We start from the raw sequence: 24,248 nt of genomic DNA on the forward strand, positions 1-24,248 counted from the left end.
GCTAGTACCTACTCCCGCCCCTGGGATACTGCTATTCCTATGGCACAAGCGAGTGAAGGTCGACTTCCTCCAGACACACAATGCAATGGAGAGCCCCATCACAAGGGCAGGTGTCAGCTACAGGAGTGGCTGTGTTACTCCCCAGCAAAAGGAACTTCATTAAGATACAACCAGGTCTGTAAGGCAGATCAATTCCCTCTGCTAGAAACCTTTTTAAAACAGGGACATCGTATTTAAAAAAGCAGTAAAGACAAAGCCAAAGGGAAATTCATGACAATGCAAAGGCATTACAGTCTAGAAATTCAGAGCTAAATTTTCTCAAACACCCTAACTCTGCCTCATTTCCCACTCTTAAATGCACTAACCACATGTCATAGATTGGTGTCTGTGCCAAGTGCTTCAAGTCATTTTCAAAAGTTTGTCAAATCTAATCTATCTATCTATCTAGTTAGCTAGCTACACCCTGCTATCTAATCTAATCTATCTATCTATCTAGTTAGCTAGCTACACCCTATCTATCTAATCTATCTATCTATCTATCCACCCTTATGCACACTCATACATCATTCCCACCTCAGATGCATATATCCATCCTTCCATCTATCCATCCATCCATCACTACTCCCACCCCCATGGTATCTGAACACCTGAGCTAGTCCTCTCTGGAACAGGTAATGTGTCTGGGGACCATATATAGAAAGTGTGATGTGAGTGTTGTCCTGTCTTGCTCCAGTGGGCATTTGTGGGTGGGAAGGAGAGATCTTTACTCTGTATCAGATGGGTAGGAGGCAGGTGCTCTGCCTGACACAGTCCAGGAGCATGGATTTGAGGAGGGATTGTAGCTGGGTATGTTGTTTCAATGCAGCGATAATGCAATTTGCATATCATAAATCAGAAAGGGGTCTCTATAGTAGGGGCATGTAGCTCATATAGGAAATGTATGGAAAGGGCCATTGGAAAGATGTCTTGGGGATACAGAAGGTTGTTCAGGTACAGAGTTAAGGTTATTTATGGAACCTTAACTCTGAATTTCCAGTTTCTTTCTTTTTTTTCTTTTTTTGTAAATTGAATATTAACTTACAGTTTCCTGGCTTTCAAATTATTCTTTATAACAATAAGACTCTAACAAAATTTTAAATGACGTATTTGAATATGTTATTAAAACCTTACTGGCATCTTAACAAAGCATTTTGTCTGGGAATTTCCTTAGTTTTTTTTAAATGAATGTATTTCAACACAATGATATGTGAAAACATGCCATACATCTATATATGTTCTTCCGAGAGACTACTTTGCTGTATTTCTAGTTAGGGTGTAGAATTATACATGTTATTCAGTGAATTACAGCACAGCATAGTATCTGAGTTAAATACTGCACCATTGGAGTCTGTACCTTCCTGGATCTCGGGCAATTTAACCAACAGAGATTAGAAATTTAGGGCCAGATCCTCAATCTGGTGTAAATCAGTGTAGCTCCATGTAAATGAATAGAGCTATGCCAATTTACAGCAGCCAAGAATCTGGTCCAAAACCTTTAAGCCAAACTGAGTTACGAGTGTCCTAAAGAAACTGTTTTTTTCTAACGCTGATAAACTTCAAAATTTTCCCCAAGTCCCCCTCTGACATCAGACTGAGGGAGCAAAATTTTGGGGCTCAAAAATTTAGTTTATTGCAAAAGTTAGGCCAAACCTGGACATAGAATGGACTCCAAGAAGTCACTACTGCCGTTATCCCCCTCCATGGGGGTGGGGCTAAGAATGGTCCTGCCCCCAAGGGTAGGAATGGGATGGCCCAAGAGTGGGGCAATCCATTAGCTGTTTCACTACACAAACCAATGACTCCATATTGGTGTGTTCACCCATTGGAGCAATCCACTGGTAAGTTTTCAGAGCCCCCGCCTTGGTACTAAGCATGGAAGGGGTGGAAAGCCAGCTGAGCAGCCTCCTACCTTGCTCACTTCCCCTACCCGCAGATACTTGCAGAAATGTAGGCATAACCCCTGGCCTGCCTGGTACCTGTAAGTCTCCCTCCACTTCTAGCACTAATCCCCAGGAGAGCCTTGATTCCAAGAGACTGAGCATTGGGCAGGCGATCTCCCTTCCAGACCCATAGAAGGCCCATGTAGCAGGCAGGATCCCCAAGATTAACTGACTCAAGCACATCCACAGGGCTGCTCAGAGGGTGCTACCCCACCGCAGTGGATGCAGCTCTGCCAGCTGGGGGAACCAGCCAGCTAGCAATAGTGACATGGAAACGGGGCCCTGCTTTTTGGACATCAAATTAATTAATTCCCAACCACCAAACCCCACTCCCTAAGGCCTCTCCTCACGCTCCTCTCTCAATCGCTATGGACAACCCCACCATCATTCCTGTTGCCTAGGTCTGTAATCTAGGCATCATCTTTGCCTCAGCCCTTTCTGTAGGTCGTCACATCCAGGCTGGGTCTACACGTTCTCCTGCCTTCCTCCTCCTCTCTCTTCACCTCTAAGATCCAGCCTTCCTTTTCCATCCACACCTCTAATAGTCTCATCCACGCCCACCCCATCTTGACCAAACTCGTCCTCTCTGGCCTTGACAAAAGCAGTCCTGCCCCACTTATCTCCCGTTCAAAACACCACCACACAGATAATTTTCCAGGCTTGTAGCTTTGACGTTCTCACACCTCTCCTTCCACTGCTCTGCTGGCTCCTCCTCCACCACATCAAACCCAAATGACTTGTCACTTTCAAGGTCCTCTCCGGCCTACCCCATCCATCCCAACGTCAATCCAATGCTGCCAAGCCGTTGGCTCCCCTTCCGCTTTGCCAGAGCCTCCATCACCCACTTGTTAAATGTTCAGACAGGCCCCTTCATGCTCTCTCCCTCACGCTTGGGAGAAGCTCCCTGTGGTCATCCACAAAGACACCTCGGTGTCCTCCTTCAGACTCTCCTGTCTAGACCCACTTGTTGTCTCTAGACTTCTACTTTGATTATAAGCTCTTTGGGGCAGAGACTGTCTTTTGCTGTTCGCACAGTGCCTAGCACAATCACAGAAATAGAGGGCTGGAAGGGACCTCAAGAGGTCATCCAGTCCATCCCTCCTTAGCTAAGGCAGGACCAAGTGTACCTAGGTGAGTGCTGACAGGTGGTTGTCAAACCTGTTCTCCAATGACAGAGATTCCACACTGGGGCCCTGGGTTCTGACTGGGGTCCCCCAGATGCTACCGCAATGGAGATAATGACAGTACTTCACCAAGGATCAAAAGGATTCTCATCACACATGGGGGTTAAATCCCCATCAGGTGGCCAAGTGTTTCCTGCCATCTCAGACATTCCAGACTGCCCTGTCTGATCCCACTGGGGTGGGGTAGTCCTCTCACACGACCCCACATTTTCCTGTACCCGCTGCCTGACCCCAGTGGGGGGGATAATCCACTCAAACAGCAGGATATTCACCCAACCCCATGCTCTGCTGGACCCCACGCTGCAGTGCCTCGTGGGGCCGGGAAGGGCCTGTGAAGCGCTCTCACTCACTTGGATAGGCTGAGCTTCCCTGCTGCTAGGTGGCTCTGCACCGTGTGCCATCGGCCTCTCCCCGCCTTCCCATTGCTGGGCTCGCTGTGGGCAGACAGGCTGCTCTTCATGCCGTCCTCGCGGAGCTGCTGCTTCTCCCCCGGGCGTCCTTCTCGCTCCCCCGCCAACCCCGGAGCGGAAGAGGCGGCCAACTTAGCGCCCGACAGCAGAGAGCCACTGGGGTGGGCCAGATCCACCAGGATGGGCGCGAGGGGGGGTGGCGGGGAGGAGGCCACACGTGGGGGGAGAAAGAGAGAGAGAAAGAAAGAGAGAGACAGACAGACAGACAAGAGACAGACAGACAGAGAGAGAAAGAGAGACATCAGCACTGCAAAAGAAAGGGCTGACGGGGAGCCTTCGGCAACAGGGAGAGGAGAGAAAAAACAACAGGCGGCCCCGGCTCGGTGTGAGTGTGTGATGGCAGCAAAGTTACGTTATCCCATAGACAACGAGGGGTTAAACAATGGAGAAAACTGTTAGGAGAGGCACCAGTACAGGCAGAGGGAGAGAAAAGCCATGTTAGTGAGAGCTTACCAGCACCAGAGTCACCACCACACAGTGCAAATGCAGAGTACACGCTGAGGGGGGACCCAAACGCGCAACCCCATCCTGTGCTGCAGAGAAGGGGGCATGGGGTGGGGGAGGGAGAGCAGAGGGGACCTGGGGCAGCAGGATGGGGGCGCTAGCCTCTCTCAGCGAGTCACTTAGGGCAGTGGTTCCCAATCCATTGGGGCAGCTGTTCCAGTCTAGCAGGCGAAGGGCCTGAGCCGAACCTCCGCCAAGTCAATGGCAAGCTTCCCATTGGCTGGCATGAGCTTTGGATGAGGTCCCGAGGCCACAGCTGTGCCAGCCGGTGCCCACCGCTGCTTCCCATTTGGTGGGCTGTGTTCTATCCCGCCCTGGAGCTTGGGCCCAGCCCCACACGGGGGCAGCCTGATGCAGCGGTGCCTTGTGAAGGGCCACTGAAGTCCCTGGCAACGCTCTCTCTGACTTGGATTTGAGCCTAAGGGAGCGAGGGGCTGAGCCCAGGGAACTGGCCTGGCATATCAGTACTGGCGCCCATGCCAGCGGTTGGGAACCACTGAGATAAAGGCGGGGGGCGGGAAGGGCAGGAGGGGTTGCTCGTCTCCATGGCTGTCTGCCCATGGGGGTGGAGTGTGTGGGGAGAAGAGGTGGAGCAAAGAGGAAGAGGAGGAGAGTGAAGGGGAGGAGAAGGTAGGTGGGTGGGTGGTGGGTTGCGCATATACTCACTACACATGATCAAACCAGGTAACGAGAGACTCACTTGAGGGAAAGTCGTGGATCACCGTATGGGGCGTAAGGTGAAATGTTTAGTATAAACTCCTTGGGAGGGTAGGAGCTCCATTTCTGCTGCACTGTGTTGTCATTGTTATTCCAAAAGTCTCTGTCTAGATCACTACATCGGCCGGAGAAGAGGGGAGAAAGAAAAGGGAAATACAAGAGAGAGAATCTGAATTCCTGCGAGGGGAGGAAGGAGAAAAAAAAAATCAACCCCCTCCCCCACAAAACCAGAAAGAAGCCAGGTTAGAAAGGAGAGCAGCTCCATCTCCTCCTGTGAAAAAAAAAGCCACAGCGGTCGCGGCATTGGCCTGCCACACACATACACACCCACGCAAACACGGAGGGAGGATGGACTGGGGACAAAGGGAGGAAGAGCAGCAGAAAGACGGGAGCAGGAGCCTCCAGAAGCTGGTAGGAGAGAGAGAGACAGAGTGCAGGTTAAAGGAGAGTCCGCTGGACACGGCAACCTGGTAATGTCTCGCCAGGCTCCCTGCTCTGTTCCTGGGAACAGCTTCAGGGCAGTTCTCACTACATCCCAAGCACCCTGCCCCCCGGATGATGGCAGAACTGATGGCTCCAGGCATTCAGAAATCAGGAGGCATGCCCCCAAAAGCATGAGATTGGCCTAAAAAGGAGGCGGTTTGGGAGCGTTAGGGAGTCACGCTCTCAAGCTTTCTTGGCAACCATTACTGGGCTGGGAACGCACTGCAGGTGTAACCACAGAAGCTGAGATGCTCACAGACTCGCGAGCCCGAGAGCTGGGGTCATCAGGAAAACACCCCAGCTGCTCAAGACTCACAATATAATCACTAGAGCTGGCAATGGGGCAGCGCAAAACGTAGTCCCCTTAGCATTGAGACAGCGGCAGAATCCACTGCAGTCTTGGGGAATGACTGACATCTTTCAAGAGACTGGAGGTCAGCATGCTGAGGGGAATGTCACCTTCAGACAAGGGGGAAATGAGCTGACAGGACTCAATGCCCAGTTCCTGAGGCATGGGAGGACATGGGATTTGGGGAATGGAAAGATTCTAAGAACATTTGATAAAGTTGGGAGTCAAGTTAGGGTGATGGTCCATCAGGATCTCCCGAGGTTGGCCTCTGAGGGACACTGGGGCAGGAATATAGTCAGACTTGTTCTGCCATCACTTCGAGATTTGCTAGAAACTCCAGCTGGAGAGAGGAGAGGGACCCGGGGAGCAACTTGAGAGACACACAGGACTAGTATTTGAAACCAGCCACTAAAAACCTGAGAGGGATGGCAGATGAATCCAGCAGGGGGTTCTTATTCCCTGTTTGTCTTCCACCTAGATAGGCATTGTCCATCACCAGGACTCATCTTAGTACAGCAGAGGTGGAGAACCAGAGCTAATAGCAGCCTGCTCCAGATGTGGGGACCCTCTCTAATCCAGAGCTACTGACACCTGCTCCAGATGTGCAACTCCTCCCTGAAGAATCCAGGACGGATGACACCCTGCTCCAGATGTGAGACCTCTCCCTGCAGGATCCACAACTGACACCCTGCTTCAGATGTGTAATCCCTCCCTGCAGGATCCAGAACTAATGACACTCTGCTCCAGATGTGAGACCCTCCACTCCTAGAAAACGTATACCAAGGGTAACCCTCTTGTCCCATCCTGCGGGACAAGGTCAGTCCCCACTTGGCGGTGCAGCGGGAGCCAGTGAGCGTGATTCAGCAGGGCGTGCACTGCGACTGTCTGGCTGTACATTTCAGACTCTAAATAGGTCACTTCATGCCACGGACAGATCAGAGACAAGCCGTATCTACCCATCGCCTCCTGACTTCAGAGAGCTGCCAATGGCTTCCTGTTGCTTGACCTGGAGTACGTGGGATCCAACAAGCAGCACCTTTGAAATCAAGTGGTACTGCGGCAAATTCATCGGAGACTTCAAAAGTCCCCGACAGGCTGCGTGCCTGCACTCAGCCCGCCTCCCCTCATTAATTCCTCCAGTCCTCCTGCGGTTCTGACATGAAACGGCCTCTCCAAACACACAGAGTGAGATGAAAGGCCGAGGAGAGGGGGCCGCATGTGCCTCAGGGGCCACTGCCTTTTGCCTCAGAGCACAAGGCTCGCTCACAACCCAGTGGAAAGAAGGGGGAAAGGGAGAGAAGAAGTGGAGGGGAGGCAGGGAAGAGAAAAGAGGGAGGTGGGGAGAGAAAGAGAGAAGAGAGGATGGAGGAGAGAGGGAGAGACAAAGGCCCTCTGATTTGCAGCTCTCTCCCTCAGTCAGGGCCAGCTGGTTGGGCATCGGAGGCTGAGCTGTCTGGAGAGTCTCTTGTCACTGGTGCTGGGAGACCCACGAGGCTTCTGGGAAGTGGCAGCTTTTGAGTCCCGAGGAGAGAGGGTGAAGAGTCTCAAGTGGGCGGCGTACCCCTTAGGGAGTGGGCAGACCCTCCCAGAGAGAGAGGGTGGAGTGTCTGAGGAGTTGATGGGGTGAGTGTCTGCGGTGTAGGATGGTGTGTCTCAGGCTAGCTCTTTGTCCCCTGAGTGACTCCTCTCCTCAGAGGGCAGCCCGCACACCACTCCTCTGCGACTCACCACGAACCTCGTCTCTCATCACTTCACTCATCAGCAGGGTCGGTGACATCAGCCAGGTCAGGAGCACGCAATGGGGCTGACACGCGGGCACTGTGTGAAGGGGCATGTTGCCCAAGGTCCCCTGGCCCACATGAGGACAGGTGCTGCCACCCTTGGGCCTATGCTAGGGAAGATCCCATGCACCCAGGGACCCTGTGCGCACACACTTGATCCACCAGCCAGAGTGCCACAATAACTGCACCACTGGCCGGCCCATGGAGGGGCAGCCCTGGTCACGGCGGGTGAAGAGAGTAAGGCACAAGGCACCACAAGGCACAAGGCACCACATAGGCTTGGTGGGAGGAGGAAGCAGCCACAGTCCCACTGGAAGTGGCCACTTCTCAGGAAGGCAGTGGAAGGCGACAGGCTCAGCCTGGAAGAGCGATAGATGCGACAATGGCTCTCGCCAGGCTGAAATGCGTCAGCCATCCACCCATCCCTCCTCCCAGGACTGCCCCCTCCCCGGCCAGCTGACCTCCCCCACACCGCGCAGGCCACGCAGAAGGGGATGCCAGGTTTCCAGGGCATGGGGGGAACAGGCAGAGTGCTGACCGATATCGCTGTCCTGGCGTGGGTGGGTAGGAGCCACCTGGGGCCCAGTCATAGTCACAGGGCCCAGTTCCCCTGAAGGCCCATCTTACTGCCCCGGTGGGCACTGCCCCATTGCACGATGTTACAGCACCCCAGGCCCATCACTAGCCCTTCACACCATTTCTCCACCCAAGTGCACCCGTCTTAGGAGCCCTCTTGCTGCACAGCCCAGTCACGCATTACAGCCCTCGGCCCCACGTCCTTTACGGAGTGGGTGTAGGGATTGCCCCATCGGCGTCTCTGTCTTTGGATGCTGCCTTGGCCTCTGAACAAAGAGAAGCCCTGAGAAAGGTCATGGCTGTGGCCCATATGCCCCCAGAGTGCACCATGGGCTTAAACCCTCAGCTTGAGAGTGGGGCGAGACATTATGGAGACAGCCAAGTGAACAGCAGGGCCCCCGCTTGGTGTGAGACAGAGAGAACGTGAGGTGTCCTCCACCCCTGTAGGGCAGAGGGGACCCTGAGACGTCTCCCCTCCCTCTGTGGGACAGAGGGGACCCTGAGGCACCTCCCCTCCCCTCTCTGGGTCAGAGGGGACCCTGAGGCACCTCCCCATTCCTCTGTGGGGCAGAGGGGACCCTGAGATGTCTCCCCTCCCTCTGTGGGGCAGAGGGGACCCTGAGACATCTCCCCTCCCTCTGTGGGGCAGCGGGGACTTCTGTGTGCTGAGATGTGAATAGAGAAGGATAAATCTCATTGTGGTTGGTCCAAGCCAAGCAGGCTGCTGCAGAAGGAGGTGTCCGGGGGGGTCGGGATGGGGTGGGCATGGGAGCCCAGATTCAACTGGTTACCCCAATGGCTGTCAATGTGGAGAGCAGCTAGGATCCCTGCCCCTCCATGTGCCCTGGCTGCCCTTTGGGGAGCATGGACCATGCAGGAAGAAGGAAGAACCAGGGGAACTAGCTGCTGCAGGACCTGGTCTTTTATAGCAGACCCCGGCTGGCAATCAGCATCCCCTGCGGGCAAGATGCAGCATGATGGCCTAACAGCCTCGCCAAGCCCTGCCACCATGGCTACGAGCCTGGCATGAGGGACCCGAGGCCCTGACTTTGCCCATCCTGAGGAGACAGCTCTGAGGATTCGCAGCCCTGGGGACAGTCCTCTGGGATCCCAGGAGGTGGTTGCCTGCTGCCTGAGGAGGGCAGGGAGACGTGAAGCCTTGGTCTGGCTTTGGTAGGCTCTGTTCTTGCTCAGGGCTGGTGAGCAGGGGCAGCACTGGAATGTTTAGATGGGGGGTGGTTTTGGGGGCAGAGGAGAGCAGTTTGTGGGTCGTGGCTGGGTGCACACGAGGCAGTGGGGCAGTCTGGGGTTGGTGTCTGATTGGTGTGGAGGGCTGTGTGTGTCAGGGAGGTGTCTGAGCTAGGGGAGGAGGTGGGGGGGCATCTGGGGGTTAGGCAGCTGTGTGCCTTTGGAGAGGTGTGTGTGCTGGGGGTGATGGGTGAGAGAGTTTGAGCGTGCAGTGATGGGCTGGTTTGTTTGGGGGCACAGGGGTGTGTTTGGGGGTGGGGCTATAAGAAGCATTTTGGGGTGCAGAAGTGTGTGGAGTCTCTGAGCATGGGAGTATCTGAGGGTGCAGGAGTGTGGGGGGACGTGTGATCGGGTAGTCTGGGGGCACAGGAATGTGGGGTGCAGAGGCATGGGGATGTTTGAAGGCATCACGGTGTGGGGATGTTCAGAGTTTCCGGGTCTATGGATGTGTTTGTGGACATTGAAGGAGTATGGGGAGGTGCGGGTGTTGGTGGATTGTCTTGGGTGTGTGGGGGCAGGATGTATGGGGTACAGTGTGTCGGAATGTATGGGTGTTGCAGGGGTGTGGAGTCTGTATGGGGGTGGGGTGTATGGGGCACAGTGTGTGGGGATGTTTGGGTGTTGGTGGGGTGTTAAGGCTGTGAGAGGGCAAGGTGAATGGGGCACAGTGTGCGGGCATGTGCGGGTGTTGGTGGATTGTCATGGCTGTGTGGGGGCAGGGTGTGCGGATGTGCGCGTATTGGACTGTCATGACTGTGTGGACAGTTTGTACGGAGCATAGACTGTGGGGATGTGCAGGTGTTGATGAGGTGTTAAAGCTCTGTCGGGGCACAGTGTATGGGGTGCAGTGTGTGGGGATGTGCGGGTGTTGGTGGATTGTTGTGGCTGTGTGGAGGCAGTGCGTACAGGCGCGGTTTGTGGGGATGTGTGGGTGTTGGTGGACTGTCAATATGGTGTGGGGGTAGGGTGTATGGAGCATAGAGTGTGGGGATGTGCGGGTGTTGGTGGGGTGTTAAGGCTGTGTGGGGCAGGGTGAATGGGGCACAGTGTGTGGGGATGTGCGGGTGTTGGTGGGGTGTTAAGGCTGTGTGGGGGCAGGGTGAATGGGGCAGTGTGTAGGGACATGCGGGTGTTGGCGGATTGTCATGGCTGTGTGGGGGCAGGGTGTACAGGGGGCAGTGTGTGGGGGTGTTTGGGGTTCAGGAGTTCCCAGCTTCTGGGAAGCTGCATGGAGCAGACACCACGCTCCAGGGCAGCACCTGAAGCTTTAATCCCTTCCCGCGCTGTCCCGTGGCACCTACTTGATGGTTTTCTTTTCGCTGCGCCCTCGGCTGGAATCCGGGGTCCCCACCGTCTCCAAGGAATTTTTATAACGTTTACCCTATGGGAAAAGAAGGGAGATATGTCAAGGGGTCGGAGCCAAGAAGTTTCCAACTGAATTTTTGGACACAGGCTCGCTTGTGCTAAAACCTGTGAATTGTCTGGGGATTGTTAATTTTTTTCAGGCCAGTAAGCCCACTGTGAGCCCCAGGTACCAGCGGTAATCAGACTCACAGGTTTCATTTGCTGCAGATCAGTGTTCTCCCTATCCATCTGGCTCTCACTGTGGTTATGACATAAACGCTTTCCTGGCTAATGTGATGGTAGCCAAGTGACTTTCCCAAGGTCCCAAAAGGAATCTGTGGTAGAGCCAAGAATTGAACCGAGGTCCCCAGCATCCTAGTCAAGTCCCCTAAACACAAAGCAATCCTCTCACCCACTGACAGATACCTATTTTAAAACAGTCATTTAATCAGGGAGAAGAAACAAGACCATGTGACTTAAGTGCCCAAACTCTCCCACCCCACCCTGAATAATGTCTATTTAATGTGACTAATTCTTGAACCAACAGGTTGCCCATGAGGCCAGCCAGAGCTTTCCCTGGTGCCATCTCTATCAGCCCACTGTCTGCAGGGTGAGGGGAATGTGCAGCTGAAGATGGGTGCTGGATTTTGGGGGACGTTCGTTGGATGAGGCCATGATTAAGTCTCATGTCCCGGATTGTCAGGTGTGTTCTGACCTAGTTTTTGCTCTTTTGTGGCTTCCAGTTTGTCATTCACTTCAGCCGCCCACCTGGTTTTGCTTGGAAAAATCCTGAAATTGGTCAAACTCTTAATGTTTCTGGTGTGTTTCCCTAGACATCTGAAACAGTCAGAGAGCATCATGGGAAAGGCATGCCCCAGAATGCTCCTTGCTTGGCCATCACAATGGAGCACTTCCAAGGAGTTAGTTTGGATGACCTGTGCCCCCCTACTGCTTCTGCTTCATGAACGCAAGACAGAGAGCCAAACCCGGCCTTCCTCTCCGCTGCCCCATCACATCTGCAGCAGGGGAGGAACAGCAATTTTAGGATTAATTGAACTTTAATTAATTAAGTTCACAGAAAAAAAAAAACCCATGTCACAAGATAATGAAATGTGCATTTGTTCCTAATTGGGGCTTGATAATAAGGCCACTTGGTAGTGATTTCCGATGGCAGGTTCAACATGCTGTGCGATTCCAGGGCAGACAAGAGCACAATTAATGCTGATTAGCAAACAATTAGCAGATGACACCATCCCACACAGGTGCAGGTAAAGGGCCCCCCCTCACAGCTCTAGGGGGAAGCCATCGAAGAAAAGTGAGAGGCCGCCAGGGGTATTTTTAAGCCTCAGCTGCATGAAATATGCTTGGCCGGGGGTGGGGGGGAGAGGGGACAAGAGAGAGCAGCAAACACATGGGGTGCTCTGGATCCAACAGGAGCTCTGGATGTAGGGGTGGGAGAAAACAGGACAGCAGCGGGGGGAGAGGGGAGGAAGGGAGCTGGCTCCAGGCACACAGATAGAGCAGGATGGGGCAGGAGAGAATTTGGATCTAGGTCAAGGTGGCGACGAACAGCAGAAGAGAATTTGGATCTGGATCAGAGCGGGACAATGGAGAGTGGCATAGCAGCAGATGTGCGTGTGAAGGAATCTGGGTCTGGACTGAGGGCAGGGGTGACAGTGGGACAAGGCTGGGGTGTTTGTGGGCAGGGGAGTCAGCAATTTGGATCTGGAAAGAAGGACTGGATTGAGGGGACAACAGAGAATTGGAGAATGACCAGTCTGATCAGGGTAGGGGAAGGGATTCCGTGGCTGGGGAGGGGTAGGCTAGCAATGTGAAATATGGACTCAGACTGACAGCTCTCTCCCCCTAGACCTTTCACCCCACCTGCACTGTCCCTGTGAGCTCTCCAGGCAGCTACATACATGCATTGTTCATTGCGGTTAGTTGTGGGTAATCTGCCCACAAATTAAGAAAAAGCCTGGGGAGGATCACAAACAGCCTGTTAATCACCATGAGAAATGCTGCCCCAGGGGGTGGGGGGGGGGAAGGGGCTCATTTATGGAGCCAAGGCAGTGCAGTGACTTCATAGCTAGGTTGTGGTTTGCTTTCTCCATCCTAAGCCTCAGCCCTTGATCTCCCTCTGTGTCCCTCAGAAACACCTCAGTTCTGCTTCTGCTTTCTCCTGTGTGGTCTCCCGGCAGAGGAGAGATTTCTGGAGGTCACTCAGACAGTCACAAGAGGTGCAAATGGAGATGTTTTCCTCCTGAGTTACTTTTGGGAAGGCACCTCCCCAGAAATGGCTTGGCCTAGAAACTCCAAGAGCCCTCCACAACAGCACATGTCCTTGAATGTGCCTTAGAAGGCCAGGTGGTTAACTTTGGAGCCAGTCACCACAAATGTCATAGAATCATAGAATCACAGAATATCAGGGTTGGAAGGGACCTTAGGAGGTCATCTAGTCCAACCCCCTGCTCAAAGCAGGACCAATCCCCAACTAAATCATCCCAGCCAGAGCTTTGTCAAGCCTGACCTTAAAAACTTCTAAGGAAGGAGATTCCACCACCTCCCTAGGTAACACATTATAGTGTTTCACCACCCTCCTAGTGAAAAAGTTTTTCCTAATATCCAACCTAAACCTCCCCCACTGCAACTTGAGACCATTATTCCTTGTTCTGTCATCTGCTACCACTGAGAACAGTCTAGATCCATCCTCTTTGGAACCCCCTTTCAGGTAGTTGAAAGCAGCTATCAAATCCCCCCTCATTCTTCTCTTCCGCAGACTAAACAATCCCAGTTCCCTCAGCCTCTCCTCATAAGTCATGTGTTCCAGTCCCCTAATCATTTTTGTTGCCTTCCGCTGGACTCTTTCCAATTTTTCCACATCCTTCTTGTAGTGTGGGACCCAAAACTGGACACAGTACTCCAGATGAGGCCTCACCAATGTCGAATAGAGGGGAACGATCACGTCCCTCGATCTGCTGGCAATGCCCCTACTGATACATCCCAAAATGCCATTGGCCTTCTTGGCAACAAGGGCACACTGTTGACTCATATCCAGCTTCTCGTCCACTGTAACCCCTAGGTCCTTTTCTGCAGAACTGCTGCCGAGCCATGCGGTCCTTAGTCTGTAGCGGTGCATGGGAGTCTTCCGTCCTAAGTGCAGGACTCTGCACTTGTCCTTGTTGAACCTCATCAGATTTCTTTTGGCCCAATCCTCTAATTTGTCTAGGGCCCTCTGGATCTTATCCCTACCCTCCAGCGTATCTACCTCTCCTCCCAGTTTAGTGTCATCTGCAAACTTGCTGAGGGTGCAATCCACACCATCCTCCAGATCATTTATGAAGATATTGAACAAAACTGGCCCGAGGACCGACCCTTGGGGCACTCCCCCAATGTCTGAACTTCGGAGAACTTTGCCAGGACTCAGCTGAGCTGATAACTTTTGCCAACATCAGGCTGAATTCAGCATCTCCAGAGCTCTACAACTGCTGGCAGAGTGTAAGGTTCAGCAGGTGAGCTCCTGTCTTTGCTAGCAGCACAACTTGGAGACTCTGTCACCTTCATCAGCCAATCAGTTTGGGTTTAAGCTGCTCCCAAGCCTGCCACACTCTCTCAGCCCAGCCGCTGCAGTTCAACAAGGCTGCAAACACCCCCGGCCCAGCTCATGAGATCTCTGAGCTCCATTGTTCAAAAGGTCCAGGTTAGAGGAGGTTACAGACACAGCCGGAGTGGCCTGCAGGACGCGGAAACACTGTCTTGTGAACCTCTTGCGTTCCAGGCGCCCGTAAGCTCTGTCGTTAAATGATACAGGTTCCTGAATGGCGCAGACTCTGCCAAGAGCAGGCTGCAGTGTCCGCAGGCTCCATTAGCAGAACTGCTCAGGTGTGAAGGGGGTGGGGGCTCTGCCAGCATGGCCTCCAGTGAACTCCATTCATCAAAATGTTCCCATCCAAGGAGGTTTCAAGCTCAAGCCAGTGGAGTAGTTCTTTCCAGTGCAATGCTGAAAACCAAGTACAGTGCCAACTTGACACCACATTTAGGACTGTAGCAGAATATAGGGGTAGATCCTGGTCTCTGCCTCTGAGATGGTGCAAAAGGGAACAGAGCCATGAAGGATCCTAATGACCATCCCAGCAGGATTAGAAGTGGGCACTTCAAGAGACGTCTAGCTGTTGTTCATACTTGAGAGCTGGAGTGAAGCATGAGTTAGATGTAAGTGATTTGGGGTGGATGGTACAAGGGATAACTGGTTACCTTGGTTACAAAGGGATGGGTCTTTGCGGGAGGTCAAAGGAGATGCAACTTGCACCGAATTCAATGGGAGCTGGATCTGCTTCCAGCTGAATCTGGCCTATGTGCCAATCTAGGACAGACGTGCACACTTCCTGAGCTGAGCGAGACACATGTCATCGCTGCTGATGGGCAGGCCGAGAGAAGCTCTTTTATCGGATATGGCGGGACAGCCATTGTGGGCTGGCTTCCCTTTCCTCAGTACACATCTAGCCACCTTTCTATCTTAACCCACTTTGTCCTTCACGCTTTCCTCGCCCTGCTCCCCCCTTTGCCCATCACATCTGCTTTTAGATAAGACAGCAGGGACTGGGTGAAGCAACTGTTCAGCTGGGGACAATCACTGGTGGGCACCTCAATGGCAAGGGTACAGGGAAACTGAGTAAGGGTGGGATAACCACAGGGCCACGGTGCCTGGTCAAGGGCAAAAAACTCCCCTCCACAGACACTGATGAGCAGGGCGCCGGTGCAGACCAGCGTGGGGATGAGATGAACCTGAACGGCTGGCCTGCACCCACTGCATGGTCAATGCCCACAGTCAGAGTGCCCCCTGCTGGGTCCAGGGAAGGCTGCAGCTCACCAGCTGTGACTCCAGCTAGTTGGATCTTGTGCTTAAGGCACAGGATGGGGAAGCAGAAAATCTGGATTCAATTCTTCACCCTGTGTGACTGACTGTGGGGCAGGTCACTTCATCTCCCACGGGAGTTAGAAGCCTAAACAGCTTTGAGTGTCTGGGCCTCAGTGCCCCATCTGTAAAAGGTGATTGTGACGCTCCCATGGTCCATTCAGGCTGTAAGCTCTTCAGACCAGGGGCTGACTCTGACTCTGTGTCTGTGCAGCGCCTGGCAATGGGCCAGCAAGCTTGGTGGGGGGCCTCTAAGAGCTACTAGCACAGAGATAATAACAAATCCTAGAGCCTACTTGTTATCTCCCCAACCCATTACATCGCTCGGCTGAGCCTACCATTCCCCCAGGGCCAGGCTATGAGGTGTCTCTCCTTTGTCCAATTCTCTGCCCCTTTGTTCCATGCCCTCCTCCTCCTTCTCAGCCCTTCAGTCATGTCAGGCCATGGGCCGGGCTATGAAGGACCTAGATCCCTGTGCTGGAGGTGAAGCCGTGTCACTCCTCTCCCCCCTCCTCCTGCATTCTCTGAACTCTCTCTGTTCTCCGAGCCTTTCCTGCCCTGCCAGAGCGAGGCAGGGCCCCGTCTACCTCTCCCAGGCCAGCAGCATCAGGCCAGCCATGGCAGGGTCCGCTTGCGCCGATCGGGAGGGTGAGAGTGCCAGGCCTGTCACATCAGGTGCTGGTAGTAGGCAGCTGCCTGGTGGCCCCGTCAGCCACCTGCTGAGGTAAGGGGCGGGGAGCAGCTCACTCCTCCAATGCTTCAGCACAGGCTGGTCTGTGCAGCAGTAGCTTCTCCCTGGCAGGAGCTGGACAGGTGCTCACCGGTCAGTGCTGGCAAGCCACATAGCTGGCTCTGTTGGGAAACTCGAGCTGGGCAAGCCTGCTCCCTGTATCAGGGAGACGGGGCCACACCCCAGCTGGTGCGAACGTGTGCAGATCCAACAACTGCCATGTGCCCGCTGGGGCTCCGGCTCATTGTGCTGGAGAGACACAGTGCCCAGCTGGCCAACGCCTGGCTCCCTCGGCCACAGAGGTGACTGCTCCGTCTGCCAAGGTCTGAGGGCAGCTGGGCATTGTGGAGCGGGGTGAGTGTCTCTGAGGGCAGGAGCCTGGGTCCCCAGGAACACAGGCGCAACCACCCTCATGCCTCCCCTCGAGGCAGCCTTGCGCAATGGCTCCCATTACCGGAGTGCACGCCCGCACGCTGCAGCCAGAGCACTGACCAGCGGGGGAGAGGGCGCTCACACCCCAGGCTCTCCCAAAGGGCACGCTCTGCTGCAACATCCAGCATCTCTCTCCACAGGGGCAGGTGGGACTGGGCTGCAGTGAACTGAAAGGGGACGCTCTGGGCAGGCTGCTGGACGGGGGCAGACCCTGGGGTTCTTTCTAGCTAGCATCCCCATGTAATCCTGGCCTGGCCTGGCCTGCTGACTACCAGAGGGGCAGGTCACACCTTGTGCCCAGCTGCCACAAGCCCAACAGGAGGAGTCAGCAGCCTAATCCACGCGGAAGTGAAGTGGAGGGTTCTTTGCCAGGAGTGCAACGGAGGCGCTCTGTGACGGCCAATTCCTGCCACTGCTCCCTGGCACCTGTCCCGCCAAAGTCACAGGGCAAGATTGGAATTTGATTTCCCAAACTTGGCCAGCAGGACGGGAGAAGGGCTCCCCACTCCCCACCCTCCCGGGCCTCCTTCCTCCCCTTCATCCCAACCCTTTCCTCAGGTCCTGCCCCCGAGCCCAGTCCTTTCCGCGCCCAGCGCCTCTTCAAGGAGGCAGGGAACTCACAACCTGTGTCCAGCTCTTGGGCAGGGAGTGGGGGGCTCTGATTTCACCTCTGGGGCATGGAGGAGCCTGAAGGCGTGCTGAATCAGAAGGGCAACCACATGCTAGCTACCCTACCCTGGGGTATCTGCCAGGTGCGCTCGGACTGGCTCAGCAGCCACAGCGAGCAAAGGGAGACCCGGCACAAGCCCCTGGAGGACACAGCAACACTGGAGTGCTGGCTGTGGGGGAGCTCCCAGCTATTGCTGTGCCAACCTCTCCCAGCTGGGGGCGCTGCAGGAAATGGAACAGAAGTCATACCAGAGGTTCCAAAATTGTGATCTGGGGAGCATTTGTGCATGGGCCATCGGGTAATGCTGCTGCTCTTCGTCCTCCTTATTCATTCGCATTAAATGAAGCTAGAAACACATTCAATACATTTCCTCGGGTCACTGCTCTGTGGTGGGGAGGCTGGCGTTGCACAGGGCTGTTGCACCTGGGAGGGCAGGTGTCCCTGAGACAATCTCAGCATGAAAATATGGGCCATGCCATGAACCAGGAGGGCGATCCCCTGGCCTTGATGCCGCGATTAGAGTAGCCAGCCAGCCAGTGGCCGGGGGACCCTCACAGCGTCTCTGGATCCAGCCTCCCTGACAAGCCAGCACTACAGGAGTGAGTGAGCCGGCAGCTGGCTGCAGACAGGCTGGGCATGTTTCAGCTGCGTTCAGGGAGGAGGTGAGAGGGTTTCACCTTCTTGCTTTTGCTTCTAAATTTAGCCTGCTGGAAGAGCGGACTCGCTTGTTAGCATTCTGTGCTGCCCGCGCTCCCCGGCGAGTGCAGACTGACGGACTGCGGCGGCTGTGACCTTCCCTCCTCATCAGCTGCTGCTCCTGGACCCCACGGGAGGCTCCCGACAGGTGGCACATGGCAGCAGCGGCTGCATTAACTTTCCTTAGCCCCGGAGAAGCTGGTGGACCTGCCAGGGCTCTTTCCCTTTCGCCAGACAGGACTTGGAGCAGACGAGGCAGGGGAGGAGAGCGAGTGGTCAGGTGCTGCTGCTATAACACAGAGATACTTCTGAGCTGGCCCAGCTCTTCCGGCATCTCCGCTGGCTTGGATGGAGGGGAGGCATTGCCCTGTTTGCTGCCGGCCAGGCAATGCTTTCTCAGCAGAGCGGGCTGGATGCCTGGGTGAGGGAGGGCAGACAGGTAGGAGGCTGGCTGGCTGGTTGGCAGACGGGGGTAACTATGGTTCATGAGAGACAGGTAGATACGTGGGCGGCTGGGGAGTGCAAGGAGACTCTCCTCACCATGGCATGGATCTTTGGCCTACCTAGGGCATCTGCTAGGGGCTGTGGCTCTGTGACCTTGGGAGAGGTTTCCTCCCTCGGTCCTCAGTGCTGGCTGGGCACGGATCTGTCACAGAACTCTGTCACCTTCCAGGGCGCTGGCCTGGGTACTGGGAACAGGACGCTTCTGAGGGAGGGAGGGTGTTGGGAGGGGGAACAGCAGCAGAGTCTTCAGGACGAGGAAGCCACCCTTCACCCCAGGCAGCTGAGCACTCCACGGCTCCCTGACCCCACTGAGCCAGACAGCTAGCTCTCTATCCCTTCTCGTTACCCTCAGGCAGCATGGAGAGCTGGGCCCAGGCAGCGGCCAGGGCTGTCCTTCCCCTCCCAGCGAGTCCTTGTTTCTCTTGTGCGGCTGGCTGAAGCGTTTTTGAACCTGGCCCCAGGCCCAGTTACCACGGAACGGGGAGCTCTTCAATTCATCTCACTTCCTCCCAGGCTGCCTGGTTTATTAATTTGGCTCCCGGCCGCAGGGCTTTACTTATTAATGTGGCAGTATCGCTGCTTAACTCCCTTGTTTGTGAATGTAAACATCCTCGGCCCTCCTCGACATTCCACACGCCAGCTTCCCCCGGCCATAAATCACGGGAAGCCAAACAGCCTGGATCTGGGCGGTGGGGTGGCAGAGCCAGAGAGCTGGCAGATAGCAGCTGGGGAGGAGCCGCGCTGATACCTGCCGGAGGGCTGGGGAAGGAGAGCTGCCTGTGCGTGTGAAGGTGCAGCAGGGAGACGCTCCTAGGAACGTTCCTCTGGAAAGACAGATGCTGTCTCCTTTTAACGCCAGTTTTAAAGAACAGATGTTATGGCTTTTTAATGGTTCCCGGTGCCTGGCCGCGCCCTCTCGGGCCCCGGCAGGCGGAACGGGGAGGTGACATTATTTCTAGCGCGGTGTTTGTTGTTTGGAGAGTGAAAAAGAATCAAAAATAGCCGCCTTCGGAGCACTTGACCCACTTTCCAATCTCAGCCGTGCACAGAGAGGCTTCATGGAGGAAGGAAACGAAAGACAACGTGCTACTGAATCCTGGCCAGGAGGGCACTGTGGGGAATTAGGGTGGGTGGGGGCCACAGGGCACTGTGGGTAGGAAGGGGCCACAGGGCATTGTAGGGGACCGGGGTGGGTGGGGGCCGCAGGGCAGGGGGGGCCCGCAGGTCCATTCTTTACCACCATTCGGGCATAACGCAGCAGTGCCGTGCAGCCTGCCTCCCCCCAGGCTGCTCATGCCAATGCAGAGCCAGGGCGGAGCAGGAGAGGGGCCAGCTCATTACCGTGCATCTCCAATATATATATTTATTTTGAAAACTTCCCTTTATGCTGCACACACATTTTCACTCAAACATTTAATTATCACATCTCCGAAAGAGCAAAATAAAAGCTGCAGCCGCCACCACGGAGCCTTACTCAGCAAACACCTCTCAGGGCTACACGACTGTCACTGCGGGGTGGGACTCCAGGGGCCCCGGACACCAGCCTGCCCACACACCCAGGAGTGGCACCTCCCCTGTGAACCCCAACTGACTGCTCTTCTACCTGTTAAACTAATGCCCTAAGTGGCTCCCCTTACACCTCCCACTGTGCTCCCCAAATTACTTCCTTTATGCCTCTCACTGCATACCCCAGTGTGTCTCCGTCTACATCTCATTGTGCACCCCTAATTAAACTCCTCTGCCCTGTACCCCAATTCCTCCTCTTGCGCCTCATGCTGTGCCCCCAGTACCCCCCCTTATTCAAAGCTTGCGCAGTTTTGTTTACACAGAAGAGGGAGCATCATAACCCCCACTCTCATACCCCAGTTTGTTCCTGTTCCCCAACACCCCATGAGCCCTATTAGATTTATTTGGCTGTGGTTGATTTTCATAACAAGCAACTGTCTTTCTGCTGGGGAAAGCGAGGGCTGCTGTTCGTTACATTTTGTCTCTCTGCTATCGAATTAACAATCTGAATGGATTAATACGTAAAGGATCTTGCTGAGATTCCAAATTAAGGAAACAACTGCTACCCCAAACAGAGGTGAATGGAAGAGCTGCTACTTCTCAGACAGGCAAGTGTGTTCTTAGAAATGGGAAGGTGGAAAATCAAGCCTTGATAGTTTTCAGTTTCAAGAGGCATAAAAAGCAGCATCGGTGTGTGTCTAAATGAAACATCTGATACCCTGAGATTAAGTTTTGTTAGACCAGAATTAAGTCTGAGAATAAAGTGCCCTGTAAAATAACATTAGGGGAAAGTTACAGGTGTTTTAAAAACTCTCCAAACTCAGGAACTGCATGATTACATTTCTGGCAATCACCTTAACTCTGCCCCAGGATACCTGCCCATCCTCCACCAGGGGCACAGTGGCTCTCAGCAGCTGTCACATGGAACTGAAGAAAGTCCCATGAGTACGAATTATCCAAATAGCACCTCCCAACCTCGCCTCCTACACTGTTCAGGGGAAGGGGGCTCTGTGAGGTATTAGGTGAGTGCTAGGGTGAACTGAGGGCAGAGCCTTCGATTCTTCAGATCCAAGCCCTGAGCCGGTGAGAGCCCTGACTTCATCAGCAGGCAGCACATAGCCAATGGCCAGCTGCTGGTGCCACATACCAGACTTTGCAGGACTCAGGAGGTGACACCCCCTGCCCCAGGTATATATACATCCCCAGACTGCCCCGAGGCCCCACCCCCACTCACTACTTTCCCTCTTCCTCGGTGGCTCGCTTTCCCACCCTTCCTCACTTTCACTGGGCTGGGGATGAGGGGTTCAGGATGTGGGAGGGGGCTCTGGGCTGGGACAGGGAGTTGGGCTTTGGGAGGGGGTGAGGACTCCGGCTGGGGGTGCAGACTCTGGGGTGGGGCTGGCGATGAGGGGTTTGGGGTGGAGGAGGGGGCTCCAGGCTGAGGGGTGGGGTTGAGGGATTTCGAGTGTGGGAGGGGGCTGCAGGTTGAGGCAGGGGGTTGGGGTGCAGGAGTGGGTGCGGGCTCTGGGGTGGGGCCGGAGATGAGGGGTTCAGGGTGTGGGAGGGAGCTCTGGGCTGGGTCAGGGGGTTGTGGTGCAGGGCGGGTGAGAAGTCTGGGCTGGGGTCGCGGGCTCTGCGGTGGGGCCGGGGTTGAGTTGTCTGGGGTGCAGGAGGGGGCTCCAGATTGAGGGCGGCTCAGGAATGGGTCAGGGGTTGGGGCTCAGGGTTGGGGTGCAGGCTTACCTTGGTTGGCTCCCGGTCAGCAGCGCAGCGTAGGGGGCTGTGCATGCCCTGGAAGTGGCAGCAGGTCTGGATCCTAGGCGGAGGGGTGGGGTGGGGAGCAGGAGGCTCTACATGCCGCTCTCGCCCCCCCCTCCCCCCCCCGCTCAGCTCCCATTGGCCACGATTCCTGGTCAATGGGAGTGCAGAGCTGGTGCTCGGGCAGCACGTGGAGCCCCGTGACCCGTCCCCCCCCAGGACCCAGACCTGCTGTCTGCTTCCGGGGTGCAGCACGGTGCCCCAGGACAGGTAGAGACTAGCCTGCCTTCGCGCTGCAGCACCGCCAACCAGACTTTTAACGGCCTGGCCAGAGGTGCTGACCAGAGCCGCCGGGGCCCCTTTTCGACCAGGTGTTCCAGTCGAAAACCGGACACCTGGTCACCCTAGCCTCTCCAGCCAGTGCAGGGTGCGGCAGGTGTGACCAAAGTCTGTTTGCACTGGAGCGTAAGACAAGCTAGCTGGGCTCCACTGATGCCTGGCCAATATCTTCTCCTGGTCAGCTGTGTGCCTGGTAGGGAATTTCGACCCCCCACGCATGCTGGCCTTGTGCAGGATGTAAGTGTGGTGTGGGGCTCAGAGAAGCCTGACCTCCAGGCTCGGCTCTTTCCTTTGGTCTCGATTGCTTTCCCTGTCTTTAAAGGAAAACCCAGTGGGGCAAAGTGGGGCCTGAAAGGAGCCGGGGCTGGTCCCTGCTCAGTGCTCTGACCCTTCTGGCCTCCTCCAGGCAGGGGGACTGTAGATTTCCCTACTGCTGGCCTCTCTGCAAGATGTGTGTGTGTGTGAAGATGATCACTCCCATCAGTGGGAACATGTCTACACCAGCTAAGGCAGGGGATCACATTGTCATGTTTCAGAACCCAAGTGCACCATTGCATGGACCAGGAAAGCATTCCCGCCCCTCCTCCCTGCATTCTGGGAAGGACTGGCCTTCCTCTGAAGAATTCAGGTACAGCTGGGAGAAGGATCTTGCTAGACCCATGGCTTGATCCAAGGTGGGAAGAAGGACAGAGAGAGAGAAATGTAAAGAAAGGAAACTGCCAGGTGTTGCACCTGGTCGAGTCAGCCAACCATGTCAGCAACAGCACTGCACGGCACCCAGGTTTCTAGCAGCGAGATCCCTCCCTTAGTGACTGCTCTGAATTTGGGGGTGCCCGCTCTGAGTTTGGGGCTGCCCCACGTTCTGTGGGGGGTGGGCAGGGGGCCTGCTGGCTGTGCTATATTCTAAGATGTGGTTCAGAGGTGAAGGAAGCTGCAGCAGCTGAGGTTGGGGGGGAGCCACATTGCCCTTTGGTCAGCACAGGTGGAGGGGGGGGGTCTCCGGGGTGGGAGGGTCCCACCCGGGGGGTCCAATCCTTGTGCTCTGGTGAGGGGCTGGGTTGGGGTCCCGCCATTACAGGTGAGGAATCGCCAGGGACTGTGGAGTCTCTGCTCTGGGGCATGACACTCCTCATTCAGGAGACGCTCCCTCGAACTCCCTCTCTGCTTTAAACCAGCGACTCTGCCGGACCCTGGTCCTCTCTGGCCGAGCCCTGGCCCTGTGCGGCTGCTCCTCTCCTGACTGCCCTGGTTTCTCTGCCCTGTGTCTCATACTGCTCTCGTTCCCCACGGTCGTGGATGACGCTGCTGCAGAGTGGATTGCCCATGCTGTGCCCCGAGTGGTGTACCTCGGCGAGTATACTGTGTGCCACCCGGCAGCCTTACCCCCTAGCTGTTCCTAACCCAGGCAGGGCAGCAGGGCCCCCCACCACCGAGTCACGGCACTTACCAGTTTGCGCTGGCACCACTGGCAGATCCCGCACAGGACGATGGTAACGCTAAGGCTGACGGTGATGATGGCTGAGACCAGGAGGACATCGCGGGAGGGCACTCCTGGCAAGAGGAAACCACCGGGTCAGGCCCCTTGGCGAGGGGGAGAGCGGGCAGAACAGGGCTGGCAAGGGAGGGACACAAAGCTCCCACTGGTCTGGTCTGTCCTAAGCCAACCTCCCCGGCACAGTCCCTGCAGGATGGTCCCAGGCACGGCTACTGTGGAAAGCTCAGCCTTTGGGGAGAAGGACAGGCAACAAGGGCAGAGTGCTGAGGATGGCAGCAGCCATGTGGTTGATCAGACAGAGACTGGACAGGTCACCAGCCACACATGGGAGCACATGGACCCACCCCCACCTTGCAGCACTTGAACTCTGGCACCATGGCCCATGTCCCAGTATGGTGGCCATTCCACTCTGACACCTGATGGTAAGGTAGACCCTCAGGGCCATCCTGCTGTGGCCTCAGGGAATAAGGTGTTACACCGAAACCTACCCAGGCATGCATCCAGAAGCATGGGACACCCGACAGCGAGATCCTCCCATCCTCGCCCAGACAGAGGGAGCGGCATGGGA

At 55.3% G+C, this 24,248-nt stretch overlaps 1 protein-coding gene across 7 annotated transcripts in view; it reads right to left on the reverse strand.

Moving 5' to 3' along the window:
* The window catches only part of SYT7 (synaptotagmin 7), a 169,429-nt gene that overhangs the window by 65,326 nt on the left and 79,855 nt on the right, over nucleotides 1–24,248 (reverse strand). For 3 of the 7 annotated variants that reach the window (XM_037899443.2, XM_037899442.2, XM_037899446.2), the window contains exons 2-5: nucleotides 23,633–23,736; nucleotides 10,593–10,672; nucleotides 4,838–4,969; nucleotides 3,514–3,729 (exon numbers count right to left, since the gene is read on the reverse strand). In XM_037899443.2, coding sequence (XP_037755371.1) covers nucleotides 3,514–3,729; nucleotides 4,838–4,969; nucleotides 10,593–10,672; nucleotides 23,633–23,736 — 532 coding nt within the window. The remainder of the gene's footprint in view (nucleotides 1–3,513; nucleotides 3,730–4,837; nucleotides 4,970–10,592; nucleotides 10,673–23,632; nucleotides 23,737–24,248) is intronic. The other 4 variants (XM_037899444.2, XM_037899447.2, XM_037899448.2 and 1 more) reach the window with 2 other exon arrangements.

This window comes from Chelonia mydas, chromosome 6, assembly GCF_015237465.2.
Source record: "Chelonia mydas isolate rCheMyd1 chromosome 6, rCheMyd1.pri.v2, whole genome shotgun sequence".
Classification (NCBI taxonomy): Eukaryota; Metazoa; Chordata; order Testudines; family Cheloniidae; genus Chelonia; species Chelonia mydas.